The sequence below is a fragment of the Gigantopelta aegis genome, chromosome 7, assembly GCF_016097555.1.
Source record: "Gigantopelta aegis isolate Gae_Host chromosome 7, Gae_host_genome, whole genome shotgun sequence".
Classification (NCBI taxonomy): Eukaryota; Metazoa; Mollusca; class Gastropoda; order Neomphalida; family Peltospiridae; genus Gigantopelta; species Gigantopelta aegis.
The window spans coordinates 34,493,959-34,515,098 of NC_054705.1; the positions used below are offsets into that span (position 1 = coordinate 34,493,959).

Genomic DNA, 21,140 nt, shown 5'->3' on the forward strand with positions numbered 1-21,140 from the left:
ATAGGAGCCGGAGCAGGAGCCAAAGGAGCCGGAGCTATAGGAGCCGGAGCTATGGGAGTCTGGAGTTGAGTTGAATGGAAGGTCTTCCAGTGACGTAGCATTTTTGGTTGTTTTGAAAAAAGTCTTTCGACATACGGGACACGATCTTCTTTTCATGACATGTTCAAGAATAAACCAATTCTGATTCATGATGTGGACTGTTGAAGTGTTCGACGTGAAATGACGATGTTGAAACTGTCACGCCCCCTTTTATAGTCTTTTTACAAATGCTTCTGCCGTTTCGGGCCTTTCCATCCATCCATCTACCACATGTTGTGTGGAGGAGACCAAGACCACATGGGATGCCGGGGACTTGTTCTGTTCCTCTTTTTCTTTTTTTCCACGTGGGATCGTAGAGTTCTAGACATCGATCCACACTGAGCTGCAGCTGGTAGAAACGGGTCCACTTATCCACGTCGGGCACATACAACTTGTACTGATCTGACATGTTGCTTCTCTGAAGGGGATACCTCAAATAACGAGTTTTTAAAACTATTTGACTTACATATACCGTCTTCAGCCTACAAGGAAGGAAATGTTTTATTTAACGACGCACTCAACACATTTTATTTACGTCCGCCTACAACGTCCTGTGACTTTCTCCAGAGTATGCATAATTTGTATATGATCACCAGGCTCGGCACAGTATAAAAAATAGTGATACGGCTGAGTTGCCAGACTATCCTTTCAAACTCATCTGTGAAGGACATTTGTAAAGATACAACAAATATAACACACACACACACACACACACAGACACACACAGACACACACACAGACACACACACACACACATACACACACACATACACACACACAGACACACACACACACACAGACAGACAGACACACACACACAGACAGACAGACACACACACACACACACACACACACACACACACACACAAAGGTGGCCGTACCGTCTGCAAACATCTGTAGCGTTTTCTGCTACTTATATTTTTTTTACTAGAAATGGTTTTTATTTTTCTATTGATGGCTATTGATCATTTTTGGTGTTGAAGTCAACTGGAATAAAAAAAACCCAGAAGGCACTGTGAAAAAACACCCACGTGTATGTCCACTGTGAATACAAAAACAACAACACAATAGACGTTATACAAGAAAGACAAAAAGAAAACGCTAGTTGCCTGCACATGTTAGATGAAATACAAACGTGCCCTGTCGCACCTGCACATCAAGGATACCAAGGTCACTGCCTCCCAACACCAAGGTCAGACTTACACCAAGGTCACACACCTTCACATCAAGGTAATTGTCTCCTACCAAGGTCAGACACCTGCACCTAGTCCAATGTCTCATACCAAGGTCGCACACCTGCACCAAAGCCATTGTCTCCTACCAAGGTCGCACACCTGCACCAAGGTCATTGTCCCCTACCAAGGTCGCACACCTGCACTAAAGCCATTGTCTCCTACCAAGGTCGCACACCTGTACCAAAGCCATTGTCTCCTACCAAGGTCGCACACCTGCACCAAGGCCATTGTCTCCTATCAAGGACACGTGATCACAGGAAAGTAGGTCATGACACCCGGTAGGCTCCCCTACTAACGGCTATAAGGAGAGAAGAGTGAGAGAGAGACAGACAGAGACAGAGAGAGAGAGAGAGAGAGAGAGAGAGAGAGGGAGGGAGAGAGAGAGAGAGAGAGAGAGAGAGAGAGAGAGAGAGAGAGAGAGAGAGAGAGAGACAAAGACAGACAGACAGAGAGAGAGAGAGAGAGAGAGAGAGAGAGAGAGAGAGAGAGAGAGAGAGAGAGAGAGAGAGAGAGAGAGATGAAGAGACGGAGACAGAGAGACAGACAGAGAGACGGAGACAGACAGACAGACAGGGAAAGGCAGACAGAGAGGGAGTGGGATCACGTATTTCCTATCAAAAAAGGGTGGGTGATATGTGATGGGTCGCGAAATTGCGAAATCGCTCGTCTTCAGTGGACTCGAGTTTTTCCTGTACCACACGACTGTACATTAAAGGCAGTAGTGTGTATTGTCCTGTGTATGGAAACGTACATGTAAAAGATACCTTGCTGCTTTTTGGGGAGGGACGTTGCCCAGTGGTACAGCGTTCGTTTGATGCTCGGTCGCTCTAGGATCGATCCCCGTCGGTGGACCCATTGGGTTATTTCTCGTTCCAGCCAGTACTCCACAACTGGTGTAACAAAGGCCGTGGTATGTACTATCCTGTCTGTGGTATGGTGCATATGAAAGATCCCTTGCTGCTAATCGAAAAGAGTAGCCCATGGAGTGGCGACAGCGGGTTTCTTCTGTTAATATCTGTGTGGTCCTAAACCATATTGAGGGGTTAGTGCCAGAACCACTTATCTCCTTTCTACTTCAATCTGAGAAAACTGCACTGAAAACTTTGGAATACACTTAAAAATCGGACACTTAACTTTTGCTAAATAGTTTGCAGTTATTTGTTTTAGTATAAACCTTAAATGTTTTGTCTGCTAATAATAATAAATCATGATGTAAATAGATGAAGAACTATTTAATTTAGTCTGGCTCCTGGAACTTGAACACAAACAGCTCCAACCAGCATACCAGAGCAAGCTATTTTATAAACAGTTTTTCTTACAGTCCAGCATATGTGACAAATTGTGTGAATCTCAAGTCAAGAATAATGTTATCTTGCAGTGAATATGAACTACCATGAACGGACTCCGATTTAAAGAAAAATACTTGACCTGTATCTACTAATTCATGTGATGATTCCTTTGAAATAATATAAACTAATTTCCCTCTATGCTGAGTAAATTAAAATATTTTATTGCGTATGGTCATAAAACATTTATCATCTTTGGGCCGGCATCCTTTTTACAATAAACAATTCCCAGGCCTTTTCATTTTAAATTGCAACTTAAATTTATTTCTTATATAATATTCAAATTGTCTTCAAAATATAGACATAGCTAGATCATAATTTTTAACTAAGGTTGTTGCATATGGAAGCCATGTTTAAAAAAAGAAAGAAAGAAAGGAATTTTATATTTAATGACACACCCAACACAACTACAGGTATGTGGTGTCAAACATGTGATTAATGACCACAAATATATTTTAGAGAGGAAACTATGGGCAACTATTTTTTTATTAGCACCAAGGGATCTTTGATATATGCATCATCCCACAGACAGGATAGTAGGCCTACATATCATGGTCTGTAACACCAGTTGTGAAGCACTGGCTGGCACGAGAAATAGTCCAATGATTACACTAATAGGGATCGATCCTAGACTGACCGTACACCGGGCCAGCACTTTACTACTGGGCTACGTCCTGCCCCCGGCAAATTAATTTAATTATATTTTTTTTTTCCTCTAATACACATAGCAACTATTGAGACTAAAATAAGTGAAAACAAGATTCCTGTTTAACAAGTTTATCTGTCTCTGTTCAAAACCGGCCTCGGTGGCGTCGTGGTTAGGCCATCGGTCAACAGGCTGGTAGGTACTGGGTTCGGATCCCAGTCGAGGCATGGGATTTTTAATCCAAATACCGACTCCAAACCCTGAGTGAGTGCTCCGCAAGGCTCAATGGGTAGGTGTAAACCACTTGCACCGACCAGTGATCCATAACTGGTTCAACAAAGGCCATGGTTTGTGTTATCCTACCTGTGGGAAGCGCAAATGAAAGATCCCTTGCTGCTAATCGGAAGAGTAGCCCATGTAGTGGCGACAGCGGGTTTCCTCTCAAAATCTGTGTGGTCCGTAACCATATGTCTGACGCCATATAACCGTAAATAAAATGTGTTGAGTGCGTCGTTAAATAAAAAAAATTATTTCTTTCTGTCTGTTCAGTTAATATTTTCTTAACTGCGTGTTTCTTCTGTAGAACTAAATGAACTCTGCAATCACTTGTGATTAAACTATTTATATAACCGGCAATTATTCAGCAACGCAGTTCACAACACACACATTTTACCACATTCCAGATGTCTAAGAACTACACACTTCCTCTCTATCGACCATGCTGGGGTGTCGTTAAACACATAGTCTTTCCTTAGTAACAATGTAAGCAACAAGGGATATTTTATAATATGCACCCCCCACCCCCACCCCACCCCCCCCCCCCCCCCCCCCCCACTGACAGAACAGCACATACCAATGTCTTTAATGTAACGGGTCGTGGGATACTGGCTGGCAAGGGAGATGCGACGTTTTGTAAGATCGATTACAATTAGTGGACCCTTTGTGTGGTTTTCCCGTTCCAGCCAGTGCTGTACGACTAACATATCACAGGCCGTCGTGCGTATCTCCGTGACTGTAAGAAAGTGAATGCAGACGATCGACTCATGCGAATCCTAAGAGTCTCTTTTGAGGCTATTGCGGGTTTCTTCTCTCGATCTCAAGACCGTGTCACAATACCATGGAGTCCGTAGAGCGCTTGCCTGACGTGCTTTGGTCGCAGGATCGAACCACCTCGGTGGACCCATTTTTCAATTTGATTTTCGTCCCAACCAGAGCCCCACGACTGGTACAGCAAAGGCCCTGGTATGCGCCAACCTGTCTGTCCCACGACTGGTATATCAAAGCCCTTGTATGCGCTATTCTGTCTGTCCCACGATTGGTATATCAAAGGCCCTGATATGCGCTACCCTGTCTGTCCCACGACTGGTATATCAAAGCCCTTGTATGCGCTATTCTGTCTGTCCCACGACTGATAGATCAAATACCCTGGTATGCGCTATCCTGTCTGTCCCACGACTGATAGATCAAATACCCTGATATGCGCTATTCTGTCTGTCCCACGACTGGTAGATCAAATACCCTGGTATGCGCTATTCTGTCTGTCCCACGACTGATAGATCAAATACCCTGGCATGCGCTATTCTGTCTGTCCCAGGACTGATAGATCAAATACCCTGGTATGCGCTATTCTGTCTGTCCCACGACTGGTATATCAAATACTCTGGTATGTCCCACGACTGACAGATCAAATACCCTGGTATGCGCTATTCTGTCTGTCCCACGACTGATAGGTCAAATACCCTGGTATACGCTATTCTGTCTGTCCCACGACTGATATGTCAAATACCCTGGTATGCGCTATTCTGTCTGTCCTACGAGTGATAGGTCAAATACCCTGGTATGCGCTATTCTGTCTATCCCACGACTGATAGATCAAATACCCTGGTATGCGCTATTATGTCTGTCCCACGACTGATAGATCAAATACCCTGGTATGCGTTATCCTGTCTGTCCCACGACTGATAGAACAAATACGCTGGTATGCGCTATCCTGTCTGTCCCACGAGTTATAGATCAAATACCCTGGTATGCGCTATTCTGTCTGCCCTACGAGTGATAGGTCAAATACCCTGGTATGCGCTATTCTGTTTGTTCAAACGTGCATATTGAACATCCCTTGCTGCTCATGGGAAAAAATGTAGCGGGTATTCCCAGAAGAGGGGCGGGACGTAGCCCAGTGGTTATGCGCTCGCCTGATGCGTGGACGATATAGGATCGATCCCCGTAAGTGAGCCCATTGGGCTATTTCTCGTTCCAGTCAGTGCCACACGACTGGTATATCAAATCCTGTGGTATGTGATATCCTGTCCGAGTGATAGTGCTATAATAAATCTCTTACTACTAATAATAACCTAACGGGTTTACTATCTACGATTAAGAGTGGGATTTAGTTCAGTCGGTTGAGTGCTCGCTTGAGGTGCTTGCGTCACAGGATCGAACCACCTCGATGGATCCATTCAACTGACTGGTTTTTTTTTTCTCTTTCCGACCAGTGCATCACAACTGGTCAATGGCCGTGGTATGTGTTTTCCTGTCAGTGGGAAAGTGCATATAAAAGATCCTTACTGCATACGAAAAATGTAGTGGGTTTCCTCTGATGACTACGAATCAGAAATACCAAATGTTTGACATCCAATAGCCGATGATTAATTACTCAATGCGCTCTAGTGGTGTCGTTAAACAAAACAAACTACGATTATGCCAGAAGTTTGACATTCAGTAGCCGGGGGGTGGGACGTAGCCCAATGGTAAAGCTTGATGCGCAGTCGGTCTGGGATCGATCCCCGTCGGTGGGCCCATTGGGCTATTTCTCGCTCCAGCCAGTGCACCACGACTGGTATATCAAAGGCCGTAGTATGTGTTATCATGTCTGTGGGATGGTGCATATAAAAGATCCCTTGCTGCTAATCGAAAAGAGTAGCCCATGAAGTGGCGACAGCGAGTTTCCTATCTCAATATATGTGTGGTCCTTAACCATATGTTCGACGCTATATAACCATAAATAAAATGTGTTGCGTGCGTCGTTAAATAAAACATTTCCTTCCAATAGCCGATGATTAATTAATCTTAATTAATGTTCTCTGGTAGTTCTCTAGCGCTCTTGTGGTGTCGTTAAACAAAACAAACTTTCTTTTTAGACCGAACACCTAATAACCGTTGATTAAACAAAATATCGGGACGTCATCGAACTAACATTCCTTTCATTTCATCATGAAACAAATATATGATAACTTTTCAATGAATGAATGAATGAATGAATGAATGTTTAACGACACCCCAGCACGAAAAATACATCGGCTATTGGGTGTCAAACTATGGTAATGGAAACAAACAAGGTGATGATCAAAATCAACAGAAAAATTCAAGATATAAATAAAAACAGTGTAAAGAACTGTGCAAAAATACAAATACAAATATCACAGATAGATACTGACTTTTACTCTAAACTTCAATTTTGTGCTGTATTGGCGATTCTCAAAGAGAATGTTACACCCCTGCACCACGGTGACGTTACAGCACGCGCAGGGGATAACTTTTCAAAGCTAAGAATCTGTAATAAATGTGCAAGGGGGCGGGATATAGCCCAGTGGTAAAGCGCTTACTTTATGCGCAGTTGGTCTAGGATCGATCCCCGTCGGTGGGCCCATTGGGCTATTTCTTTCCAGCCAGTGCACCGCGACTGGTATATCGAAGGCCGTGGTATGAGTTATCCTGTCTGTGGGATGGTGCATATAAAAGATCCCTTGCTACTGATGGAAAAATGTAGCGGGTTTCCTCTCTAAGACTATATGTCAAATCACCAAATGTTTGACATCCAATAGCCGATGATTAATAAAGCAATGTGTTCTAGTGGTGTCGTTAAACAAAAATAATAAAATAAATTTTCAAAGTACTTTTATTTAGTGAATAAAACCAGATATCACTCACGAAACTGCAGATATGTCTGTTGAACTTGAAGAAAATATAACTTTATTAAAAGTTCAAAGCCTGTATTTATGGACCACGCCCCTGACCCCTCCCCGCCAAATTACACTTCTTTTCCGACCACCTTTTATATTTAAAAGCGGAAATGAACAAATTCATAACCAATGTGCACCATCAATATATTTTCTACCACCCCAATATAAAATCTTGGCTACGCCAATGCATAAGATGTGGTAAATAAAACACAAACGTATACACAATTCATCAAATCATGTATTTAAAAATATTTAAAAATTAACAAGTTGATAAAAAAAAATCCCAAAACTAAAGAAAGAAACAAAAAACAACAAACAATAACGAAAATAAAAACAGTCAAAACTGCCAACCTCACTTTAATTAAAAAAAAATATAGCAAAAACAAAAACAAGCCACAATACGTATCTAATTAATTAATGCATTAACATTGTCATAAAATTATCACAACTACAATGTGGATCGATGTTTACAAAGCAATCGAAACTGCCATCGTTTTTCTTTTTTACTTTGTTAGTGTCTATCAACTCCATGCTAACTGACCAACAAAGAAAAGACTGCCAATTGTCTGTCGGAGATCGTTGAAAGAAACAACTGTCCAATTTCTCAAGGTGATTTAAAACAATACCTGGTAATCGCCCGTGATTCACTGAACACAAAGACACAATTAGACACTGACGCACGGACAAAGGTGTCGGAGGTAAAAACAAAAAGAAGAGTCAATGGTTTCATGACGGCAAGAGAAACGTCAGGCACGGGCCCGACACCGAGTGAGTACTTCTCATCGCAGACGACAATCTGATTGTCGTCTGCGACGGGGAGGAAGAGCTCGTCCGGACAAAATTGTCCCCGGCCTTCTGATTGGCGTAAATATCAGTGTCTCCTCCATGAGTTGGAGTTCACGGTGTCATGTAGATTTTCTCAAATCTGTTTGACAGTATATAGTGTGGGCACAATTCACGTTAAGAGACATATAGCGATTTCAGTCATCTGTCCTTAGTAATAATAATATCTGTGGAATTATTTATTTATTTGTTTATTTACTATTTATTTACCCGAAGGTATTTAAGACCATGAAGCGTAAGCTAAGTCAAAGTTTTGATGACGTCAGTTCCAAAGCGCAGAGATTAGCCCCCGATGTTCAGAGATTAACTCCAGAGGTAAGTGGTTAATGATTTTATTAACTTAACTTTGAGCTTTGTTGTTGACGCCGAAGAACAAACAAAATGGACATGGAAGGCAACTGTTTATATTTCCAAAGAAGCCCCACGTTTGTTTAGTAAACAAAGCGTCGGGGTGGGACACTTCCCATAACTCTAAATATATTACATCCCCCCCCCCCCCCCACCCCGGTGGTAAATCAATCTGCCTATGAGGGTGACTACAGGGTTTCTGTTCCAAATAAGGGGAGAGAGAGTTTGTTTTGGAATATTTTATTGATCAAAAAAGAATCAAAAGGATTGCACAACAGGCAGAGCCTATATATGTGCTCAAGATGGACATAAGACAATATTCATAATCATATATATCTAAAGCATAATAACAATGTCTAATGGCATAAAATATTTAACATAATTAATATTTTTTAAGTAGAGAGAGTAACAGTCTTATAATGCATGTACATGATCAATTTAAAAATATAGTTTATAATAATATTAATAATATAATCAGGTGCGGGTCCAGGGGGTCGGGACACTCTCCCCCCCCCCCCTCCCTCGTTGATCTGATCACGACGAAATGTTTTTCACTTATTTTACTGTTTACTTATCGCTAATATACTCCAATTTAAGTAGTTGCATTGTAACACACACACACACACACCATCCCGTACAAAATCTTAGACGCCTGGTGATAACCTTTTATACCCGCATTTCATAACAAAATACGCATAACGCTCTCGATCCATCCATCCATCCATCCATCCATCTATTCGTTCACCCCACCCCCATATTAATCGCAATATTTAGAAGGAAAGTGTACCGCCCGTTCCCCCCATTAGTTATCGATCTAAAGAGGAATTTTTTGATGGGGTATATATAGAAAAGTGGGGCATGGGACCCTAACCCTAACTCTATCCCTAACCCTAACCCTAACTCTATCCCTAACCCTAACCCTAACCCTAACCCTAACCCTAACCCTAACCCTAAACTATTATAAATGATGGGGGGAACGGGTGGAGCTCTTGCCGATTTGGAATATACCTATATCCAATGTGTCTATGGTCATTCTGGATTATACCTTCTTGTGAGTTTTTAATTCGTACGGATTTATGGTGAGTTAGAATCCATTTTGTGCTATTACAAGAATTAGAACGACTAGAAGTCGTCGAGTGCTATAAAAAAAAAATCGGTTATTACAAAAAGGTTTTATTTGGAATTAATTATAAATAGTAAAAACACTTTTGTAAATTGGTTAATTGTTTGCTGCATTGTAAGATGTTTCTGACTAATAAAATATTTCTACGATTAAACTTACATATTAAATATATTTTCTTGTTTAGAACATCAGTGTCTGTATATTCAATGTGTTTCTGGTCGTCTTAATATTTGTAAGAAGCGCAAACTGGATTTTGTCTTCAAATAATTTCGTACGTACGAAAAAATTATATTTTAGGAAATAAAATGAAATTTAACCTAGTACAAATATTAGAACGACCAGAAACACGTTTAATACACAGCCACTAATATTTTATGCAGAAAAATGTATTTGATATGTAATTACAATCGTTGAAAAGTCTCTGTTAGTCGATAACATCTTAAAAATTGCAGCAAACTCAGGAATGTCCCTTTAACGTAAAGTTTTATTTTTTTATTTTGAGATATTTTATTGAACAAAAAAAGAATCAAAAGGATTGCACAACAGGCAGAGCCTATAACGTAAAGTATAAAACAAAGTACACTAAATAAAACTTGGGAGTTAAACATTTCATCAAAGATAAGTTACAAATAGAGAAGTACATATATTATAAAAACTGTTTACATAAACAATTCGACGACAACTGGGAATCTTGGCTGAGAGTTCTAGAACGCTATAGTTGAGACATGTAGTACTTGTATTACATATTTTTTAGTCACCATGCCAGTTTGGGATGTATATCTACTTATATTTTATCCTTACCTATGTATCTTTATTTAGATTTACATTTTATTTCCACTTTTCTGATATCTCTATTTCATTCTGATATCAGTATGTTATATCATTTTCAGATTAAGATTATGTAACAGTGGCGTAGGAAGGTGCCAAAAAGTGGGGGGTGGGGGGGGAGGGACACTTTTATATTTACACACTATTACACTATTATAAAGCAAATATAAAGCAAAATATCTGGGAACAAACAGGGGGGGGGGGGCGGTACATGTCCCCCTCCACCTGCTTCCTAATGCCAGTGTGTAATGTCTGTTATATGTAATATGTAAGGTCATGAACTCGAGCCCTATCCCTGACATTACCATAACACCTTTCTGGGGCAATAAACTATTTAAAAAAAAAATTAAAAAAATAAAAAGAATAAAAAGGGGGGAAAAGGAAAAGAAGATCCGGCCTCCTAAAAACCCTGCTACCACCCCACACCCCCACATCTATCCCCCACAACACGGCTACAAGCCTAATAACAGAAAAAAGTGTTTGTTTAACGACACCATTAGAGCACATTGATTTATTAATCATCGGCTATTGGATGTCAAACATTTGATACTTTTTACAGATAGTCTTAGAGAGGAAACCCGGTAAATATTTTCATTAGTAGCAAGGGATATTTTATATGCACCATCCCACAGACAGACTGAATAACGAATGCGTTATAATCCCATTTCAGGTAGCAACGTTCTGCGCAGAGTTCGGAAACGTGAGCGACGCCGACATCGACCTCCGTCACGTGATGGACGACTTCGTGAGCATCTACGAGAAACTCGACGACTGCCACGACTTCAGCGTGAAGCCCAACTACTCCTACACCGAGCTAGTCTACCTCGCAGTGCTGCGGTCGCCCAACTTCTGTCTGCCCATTGGAGAGATCTACAAGGTAAGGAGACCAATCGTCTTCCTTCATTTAACTCAGTTTTGTTAAGTTCGCATTTTAGACACAGACGGCATTTTGTTAACGTAGTAACCCGGTCGAATTAAAGTTGTGTAACGTTTGTTTTGTTTAACGACACCACTAGAGCACACTGATTTATTAATAATCGGCTATTGGCTGTCAAACATTTGGTAATTTTAAAAGTTGTATAAATGATTACACTGGCTTAGGAAGCGGGGGGGGGGGGGGGGGAGGGGCGCACGAGGCCCCCATTTTTTAGCAGCAGCGATAATTTATATATATATATATATATAGATAGATATTGTGTGTGTGTGTGTGTGTGTGTGTGTATCCCTCCCCCGGGCGCCTTCCTACGCCCGTGTTTACAGGTTTTATTGTTTTAATAATAATTTAAAAAAATTGTATGTGTATACATTACAGTAAGAAATAGTCATCCCTAAAGCTAATTACATAATGATCAAGTTGAAAAGCCTTTGTTTTTATTTTGTATTAGCAGCTGATAATAATATATATATATATATATATATAGTCAACAAAATTAACTAAGAATATGCATTTTGTACTATTAAAAATGCCGAAAATATCTACCTACTCTTAATTAATATTCTTGAGTATATAGAAACCTTTTGAATGTTATACTATACGAAAATCGCAAATTTCATTATTTTGTTTGCAATTTACAATTTAAGAAGTACCCTGCCGTCTCCATCCAGAAAACGTAAATGTTGTTAATATTTTGTGAATATTTTATGGATATTTTTAATATTGTTAATATTGTTTGAATATTTTGTGTATATTGTTAATCTTTTGAACATTTAAATGTTCTTCTCAGTATATCCAGTCGAAATTCCAGTTCTTTAAGACTGGTACTCGACAGCACTGGCGAAATGCAGTACGCCACAGTCTATCGAAAACCAAATGCTTCACGAAAATAAGCGTGGGTCGAAATCCCAACCCCGCCGGTGTTTACCAGAGATCTACCTTTCTGTGGTCCATTGTTCCTAGCAGCATCCTAAACTTCGCACGAGGTAAGTGGGTTAAACCTTGCAATATTTATAATACAAAATCATTCATAACATAGTTACTTGTGTTTGTAAATGCAAAAAATTGATCACAATAATTTTTGGGAGCTTTTTTACCCCCGTTCCTCCTGAAGCGTAAGTAATACCCTATGCTGTAGACACCAGTCCACGAAATGTGGGCCGTATACGTAATGTGTCATAGTCAGTCATTAGCCGATTGTGGGCCTGATATCGGCAAACCCAAAATGTGTATGGGGATCTCCTGTTGCTTATGCTGGTAGATGGTTTAACGTTCCTAGAGAAAAAGAGAATATGCAAACTTTGTAATACTGATATTGGAGATGAATACCATTATTTATTCAATTGTAAAAATTATAATATTAAAAAACATTAGAAGAAAATATATAAAACAACATTTTTGAATGAATCCTAGCGTTTTCAAAATGAAAGGTATACTGTCATTATATAATGCACCATTATTAAAAGGAACCTAGCCTATGTTTATAAGAAAACTATATAGTCTTGTGAACTGACGTTTATCTGCAAATTCTAGCTATTTTGATTGCATATCGTGTGTTCTATGTTAATTGTTGATGCCTGTTCTTGTGATGTATTTTAATTATGTATTTGAATTGTCCTCTTGTTACACATTGTAATGTGTCCGAGTGTTGTTTAATAAATCTTTTTTAATAACAAATATACTGACAAATGATGCACCCATTAAATCTGATGTTTAACGGATCAGCATATCATCTCTTGAATTTGCGTTGTCGTCTCCTATATTTGTGAACGTGCGTTGTCGTCTGCTATATTTGTGAACGTGTGTTGTTGTCTGCCATATTTGTGAATGTGCGTTGTCGTCTGCCATATTTGTGAACGTGCGTTGAGCTGCTGTTAGGCGCCTCCCTACAGGTAGTTTGGTCCAGCTCATCCATCTTCGACAGTAATCCATATTAGTCTAGCCTCTATTCTCTGACCAATTCATCTTGGGTTACCCACAGTGATCCATATTAGTCTCGCCTCTACCCTCTGACCAATTCATCTTGGGTGACCCAACTGTGATCCATATTAGTCTAGCCTCTACTATTTGGCCAATCCAGCTTGGGTGACCCGCAGTGACCCATATTAGTCCAGCCTCTACCCTCTGACCAATCCAGCTTGGGTGACCCATAGTGATCCATATTATTCTAGCCTCTACCCTTTGACCAATTCAGTTTGGGTGACCCAAAGTGATCCATATTAGTCTAGCCTCTACCCTTTGAACATCCAGCTTGTGTGACCCAGTGGTCCATATTAGTCTAGTCTCTACCCGTTGACCAATCCAGCTTGGGTGACCCGCAGTGATACATATTAGTCTAGTCCAAACCGACCGTGCATCAAGCGAGCGCTTTACCACTGGGCTACGTCCCGCCCCCCTTACCCCCACCCCATCAAGGAATTGGCCATTATATAAAATTTAGTATCTCATTTCACTTTGAAAATCACAAGTCTTCTTTTATTTAAGCACATTAAGGCTACCAAATTGCTAAACGTTTTTGGCTTAGTACATTGTATATACATTCACTATAAAGCCAATACTTTTACAGGTGACTACCGGCCGAACGTGGATCGAGAGAGCGGAACCAACACGCTGAGGTGGGGCTTCTACCGGGTGAACGCCGGGGAATTCTGGGACGAGGTCGCTCTTGCTCTCGAGAAGAAGATGACGTCATTCCGCGAAACCGTCAAGATGGTTGCGTCTCCGTCAGACATTTTTCAGTCGCAGGTGAGTTGGGCATTCATAGGCATTTAGAAGATGCCAACAATTTGTTGGGAGTGGGAAGGTATATTAATTCGCCTTTGGATGGAAGGATGATGTATAATCTTCAGAGTTGAAGGTAGTGTCCCCAGCATGCCCCCACTTCCGGTACCTGTTACATTCTATTGCATTCTGACTCTTCTGGCATTCACCGGTTGTATTGCAAGTAGGGCTTTTTCAACTTTTACGTTTACACATATATTAATTATGAGGGTAAAATAGCCTTGCATTGATCTAAATATCAGGCGAATTATCGTTCCTGTCTAGGAAATCCTAAATCCTCTCTCGAAAAGACCAACCATTCTAGTCCCGAAAGATAAAAAGTTTTTGTTTAACGACACCACTAGAGCACATTGATTTATTAATCATCGGCTATTGGATGTCAAACATTTGGTAATTTGAACATATAGTCTTAGAGAGAAAACCCGCTACATTGTTCCATTTGTAGCAAATGATCTTTTATATGCGCCATCCCACAGACAGGGTACGATATATAATAACCGAGTCAGCTGGACAAACTTGCTTATATCCGATACATTTTGGTATATTTTGGAATACTGTGGCTGTCCTTTCTTCAATGTTACACATTTTAAATTCACCCCTGCAATTTCTTCTAAATGCATTTATACGAAAATATGACCAGTAGTAAAATGCACGCCTAATACGCGGTCGGTGGACCCATTGGGCTTTTTCTCGTTCCAGCCAGTGCTGCGCGACTGGTATATCAAAGGCCGCAGTATTTGCTACCCTGTCTGTGGGATAGTGCATATAAAAGATCCCTTGCTACTAATAGAAAAATGTAGCGGGTTTCTTCAGATGACTACGAATCAAAATTACCAAATGTTTGACATCCAATAACGATGATTAATTAATCAATCTGTTCCAGTGGTGTCGTTAAACAAAACAAATTTTATACAAAAATATTGAATTTTCAGGTCTGCCTGTTAACTTCTAAGGATGTAGAAACAGCCGCACAAAACTCCCCAGAGTCCAAACTGACATCGGACCATCAGCTGCCAATGACGTTACCATCACAGTTTAACGGAAAGCAGGGTACTACACCATTACAGCGTGGGGCTTCACCTTTCGAACAAACTACACCACCGACGCAGTATCGAGCTTTACCACGTCATCACCAACAGCATCAGCAGCATCAGCAGCATCAGCATCAGCATCAGCATCAGCATCAACATCAACAGTTCCATAATAATCCAATAACACCGACGTCACAGCATTTTGATCCCCCGACAGAGGCGCCACCTATGAACCTTGTAGACATGATACCATCGCAGTTGTTACCTCCCCCTCATTTCTTCTCCTACTCACCAATTTCGCCCATTGACTGCGGATCGCTGGGTACATCCAGTCCTCAGGTATGTGTAGATCAGATGTATTTTGTCGTTGTCGTACTTTTCGTTTTTGCAGTCTTGCTTTGAAAGAAAGTTTAAACATTAGGCACAAAATGTAAAACGTTAGTTTATGAGAAAAAAATATCAAACACCTTTCAATAAATCTTCGTGATGTCTGTGTAATACCCCCCCCCTCTCTCTCTGTCTGTCTGTCTGTCTGTCTGTCTCTCTCTCTCTCTCTCTCTCTCTCTCTCTCTCTCTCTCTCTCTCTCTCTCTCTCTCTCTCTCTCTCTCTCTCTCCTATTATTTTTACCTCATCTCCATAACGTTTAGCTATTGAATTTATTTAATTTGCGGGGCGAGACGTAGCCCAGTGGTAAAACGCGCGCTTGATGAGCGGTCGGTCTATGATCGATCCTTGTCGGTGGGCCCATTGGGCTATTTCCTGTTCAAACCAGTGCACCATGGCTGGTATATCAAAGGCCGTGGCGTGTGCTATCCTGTCTGTGTGTGTGTGTGTGGGGGGGGGGGGGGGTGTGTGTGTGCATATAAAATATCCCTTGCTACTAATGACAAAATGTAGTGGATTTCCACTCTAAGACTATATGTCAAAGTTACCAAATGTTTGACATCCATTAGCCGATGATTAAATATGCATTTAATTCATTTCATTTCAATTTTATAAAAAAAAACTAACAATAAAAATTCTGATTATTTCAGGAACTGTGTACCGAATCACCCGTGGAGCCCGACATCAAGCTGACGCCATCTCTCAGACATGCAATGACGTCATACGTCTGGTCCCCCGACTTCCTGTCGCGAGAGGGCGCCATGAGTACATTCAACCTGACCACAGGATCTGACAGCGACACGTCCATGCGATCCGAGAAACCGAGTTGCCACGAGTTGTCTCCCCTGACGTCGTCATCGGACGTCCGGTTCTGGATTCCCCAGCCGTCTTTCTCCTCAGCGCCACCTAACGTCACCGTGGTTTCCGGACTCAAAGTGGGTCCAAAGGAAGAGCCTCAGTTCACCAGTCGCTGCAGGTTAGTTTATAACGATTTGTTGTTGTTTATTACTGAAGAAACTGTATTTAATTTAAAGCTACAGTCATGCCTGATTTGTATTTTAAAATTATAATGCAAAATACAAACACCCCCAATAGTTTTGATAAATTCGAATGTTATCGCTATCAACGGTTATTGTCAGGGGTTGTATTTTAATTGGAAAAGTTTTGTTTTTTAAAACTTTTTTAATGATTATTAATAAATGCATTTTCTCTATTTTGATGTAGGCCTAATAATTTATACGGCCACAGTATTTTAAAATATTTTGTAGCATTGTGCATGTAACGTTTTTGTTCATATAGATAACATAATATAATATAATATAGTATATATATGTTTGTTCTAAATTTTGACAACATATATGGTTTGGTGACCATTTATTGATGACTATATTGCTAAACGTACAGTTCTTGTTCCGGCTATCAGAGGGGCAGTGATTTAATTTGTTTATTTCCAAGTACTTTGACCATTTTATTATTATGATATACTTCATTATTATATAGTAATTTTATTCCTATAAATATAATATAAATTTTGTCTCCGTCTGGCCTGTACATTAATATTGTTATTATTAATTGTTGTTGTTGTTATTGATGTGGAGGGGTTTTTGGGGTTTTTTTTTATCTGTTTGCTGACACCAGTTTGTTTGGTATTACGCAATGAATTGAATTGAATTGAATTGACTTGACCTGTCATATTTTGAGCAATGATAAAGAAATATATGTACCTGTATTTACAAAAAAAGAGAAGGTTTTAGAACAATTGAAATCCAGTTATTATTATGAATTGTTCTTTGAACGTACTTTTCGAATATTTTATTTTTGACCATTTTCAACTTAATTTACGGTTTATATTTATTATCTAATTATCAAAAAATATATAATATATATTAATACTATTTATTTAATTGAATTTCAGGATGACGACACCAAAGTTGAACACTTACGTTTCTCCATCCCCGTCTATGACGGAGAACATGTTCAACAACTCCACACCAGAGTTGCCTCCCTTTTCTGAGATGCCTTCGCTGACGTCACTTCTTGCCTTCGACAACAACGTAGATTATTCAAGTTTTTATTCACCCAATGGAACCGGATATTACGACATGTCTTACCTCACACCACAGAGGCCACACCAGTTTGTTCAACAGGATTGCAGTTACAGTTACAATTTTGAAAAACAAGATGGCGCCTATAATCAGCCAGGAAAAGAACTATACCAAAGTTACACGGACGCTTTTGACGCACCGCAGTCTAACGGCTGGGGTCAAAACCTACAGTGAACTGAAGCGTATTGTGACCTAAACAAAACAATGCTAATGGATATATTCTTGTGATTAATTAAATTTTAAGTTATTACACATTGGGTTCAATATCCAGCATTTCTGAGAAAAACGGTTAAATATATACTTAGCGCTTTGAATCATTTACTATGATTGAAAGAAATAAACAAAACACTGTGCTTCATTAGAGAAAATATAGCAGAATGTGTCCCTTTAAACATATTTAAAAAAACATATGTTTATTCAAAGAAGGATATAAGTGATAAAGGTTGTTGTTAGAAACAATAAATTGATCAGAACAAAACATATAGAATAATATCCCGTTAACACGATTAAGGAACATTTTGACGAGTGAATTCCATTTACTTCCAACAAGCAAAACAGTTACTATTGTAAATATTTAAATATTAATAACATAATTTATTTTCCATTTAATATAGACTATATATAATTATTATTATAGTTAATGAATATCCTTATTAATTCAATATCAGCAAGAATAATTTGATATCCCCATTAACAAATAGACAGAGTAATGTCCCTTTATTATCTGCTTCGTTCTGATTCTCTCCCTTTGATGTCAGACTGGTTCTAGCCAAACAATATCGAGGTTAATATCCTTTCATTACGCTGTTCAGTGTAATGGACTTCGTGTTTTCATTTCAGGAAATTTGTGCTGTGATCTTTGACGACTAGTTGATCACTAACTTCAAAGTGCTATTGATTGTCGTATTTGATAAACAAATACTGTTTTTGTTGTACATAAATATATATAGACAATAACGCCGCTTGAATGATTATGATATTTATTAATAGTTGTGACTATGCCGAGATTTGTTGTTTCGTTAAATTATGGTGTACAAAAATAAATGTTCATTCTTACTTTGACTTCATTTTGTTTTCTTTTATTTCACAAAGCCAGAGTCGATTACAATTCATCATATATAAAACGTGCCGTGATTGGAACGATAAACGTGTAAACTATTAAAACTACCAATACTACAAAACTGGCATCAACCACGCCCGTCGAAGATAATTTTGAACTTTTGGGGGTGGGGGTGGGGGTGTGTCTTAAATACAGGATTCGAAATAGGAAGTATAATATGGGTTGCGTTGAGCCAGAGCTGGGGAGAAAAACGGTCCGCCAGACTGATTTAAGCGCTTCACGTAAAACCAAATGACAACGTCGTGAAACAATCAATTAGTTCGCGAACGTTAGCGAAACGTTTGATGACTGGACCTTAGGCCAGGTCTCCTGTTACCTTTTATTAACAGCAGGCTAAAAGAAACATGTCCAGCTGGAATTAAAACAACATGGTGGAGGTGGGTGGACAGTGTGTGAAAACAAGGACATCTGAGATGTGTTTAAGATTATTATGGAAATGAAACACAGCAGAAACATTAGCTAAATACCAGGGGCCTAATTCACAAAGCTCTCTTAAGCTCTGTTAGACCACAAAGCATCCTCTTTGCAAGACTTTTTGCATTGCACTGCGATATCGAAAGTTGCCAGAGTTTAGTGAATTAGGTCCCAGATGAGTTAATCATATGTACAATATGTTTTGCGTGCTTTTTAACAGGTGAATCTCTAATATGTTAGCTGCTTTTTGCAGGCCACTATTTACTATTATCCTGTTCAATTATTTAGACCCAAAGTTTTTTTTGCAAATGTTACGTTTATTTCCTATTCGATATTTGTTTTCTTTGCAGTTACATGAAAACAAACCCAAACCCCGACAGGTTTCATATACAAATCATCATATAAAATGCACGAAGTTGAACTTAATTCCACTTTTTAGAAATCTCTGTGTCTTTTGAATGCACGTTATTTCTCCTATAAATAACTAAGGTCATTTGCATATCAAAACATTGGGATCTGAGGCTACGTGAAGGCCATTATAGCTTGTTTCACTAAATCAAGGTTATTATTGTTTTGCAGTGTGTAACAGCATTGTCTAATCTTTCCGTTAAACATAGATGTAAACAAACAGAACATGTAACCCTTTCTTGTAGGTGCATTATATTTAATAAATTTAGCTAATGTATTATGTATTTTTATTTTATTATATCAATTATATATTAGCATACCATACCTAACCTAACACAACTGAGGTGTAGCACAGTAATAAACACAAATCACCTCACACACCGCAGGAATGTGCTTTCCAAATTTATAAATAAATTTAATGCAAGGCCGGACCCAGAAGACCGGGGGGGGGGGGGATAAAATGTCAAAGGCCACCAACATCAAATAATAATAAAAATGTTATTTAATTTGCCTCTAAATTGGGAACTCATACGTATATATATATATATAGTATTTAGGGTGGTGCTAGGGGCTGGGGTTTGGGGGTTGGGTGTTACATTTGTAATGCAAAAAACCAAAGGGCTATTGTTCGGACTCGTATAGGTTCAACCACTTTTTCATCCCGCAGACAGCCCTGAATGTTCAAAATACGATAGCATTGCTTGGTCAATAACATCATTATTTCGATCTATGACTGCACGTGCTATTGTAGCAATGTGTAAACCACGTAAAATACAAGTTAGGTAGGGTATATAAATTCATTGAAAATGTATTAGTCGACATTCTTGTTATTGTTATTTGAGGAAAAATATGGGTAAATTGAAAAACACTTCAGTTGATGTAAAATTGTGTATTAAGAACGTTTTCGATTATTTTGAAGATGAATATCAGCGCGGTAGACCTAGGTATGCTTCTTATCGAATTGTCGATCGAGTTGCCGCTGCACTTAAAGTTCCGGTTTCAACAGTAAAAAGAACTGTGAAAAATCTAAGCTCTACGAATCCAAGCACAGAAATCACTGTTAAAAAACGCGACGGAGAACTCATCGATTTATTTGATAAAGATGTTATTAGACGACGAGTATACAGATTTTATAGAGAGGGCGAATTACCTACATTACATAAGATTAACTTGGCTTTAAGGGAGGAATGTGGAATCAACATATCCATATCAACTTTACGAAGAACACTCCATGACCTCGATTTTAAATACCAACATATGTCTACAACCGGAAAAGTGATTTTTGAGGACGCCAATATATCAGACAGGAGACTGTCCTATCTCCATGAAATATCCAGTTTACGAGAACAGGGGTATTTAATAGTGTATCAAGATGAGACCTGGGTGAATGTCAACCACACAACATCCCACCACTGGACAGATATCCACCCGGGCACAAGTACCGCCAATCACCTGCCGAAATCAGACGCTGCTGATCGAGTTCCTAAACTCTGTTCGGTGACTGGGAAGGGTAAAAGACTTATTATTTGTCATACTGGCTGTGATAAATATGGATT

At 39.4% G+C, this 21,140-nt stretch overlaps 1 protein-coding gene across 1 annotated transcript; it reads left to right on the forward strand.

Moving 5' to 3' along the window:
• The first annotated feature begins 8,335 nt into the window (after window positions 1–8,335).
• Window positions 8,336–17,816, forward strand: LOC121378037. The gene is made up of 7 exons (XM_041506134.1): window positions 8,336–8,422; window positions 11,077–11,283; window positions 12,131–12,326; window positions 13,907–14,085; window positions 15,054–15,491; window positions 16,188–16,513; window positions 17,453–17,816. The coding sequence occupies exons 1-7, from the start codon at window positions 8,336–8,338 to the stop codon at window positions 17,814–17,816; spliced, it is 1,797 nt and encodes a 598-aa protein (XP_041362068.1).
• The last annotated feature ends 3,324 nt before the right edge of the window (window positions 17,817–21,140 follow it).

Coding starts and splice junctions, on each gene's coding strand:
- LOC121378037 (XM_041506134.1), top strand. CDS start 8,336: ATGAAGCGTAAGCTAAGTCAAAGTTTTGATGACGTCAGTTCCAAAGCG. Junction 8,423..11,076: donor TTCAGAGATTAACTCCAGAG/GTAAGTGGTTAA, acceptor ATCCCATTTCAG/GTAGCAACGTTCTGCGCAGA. Junction 14,086..15,053: donor CAGACATTTTTCAGTCGCAG/GTGAGTTGGGCA, acceptor TTGAATTTTCAG/GTCTGCCTGTTAACTTCTAA.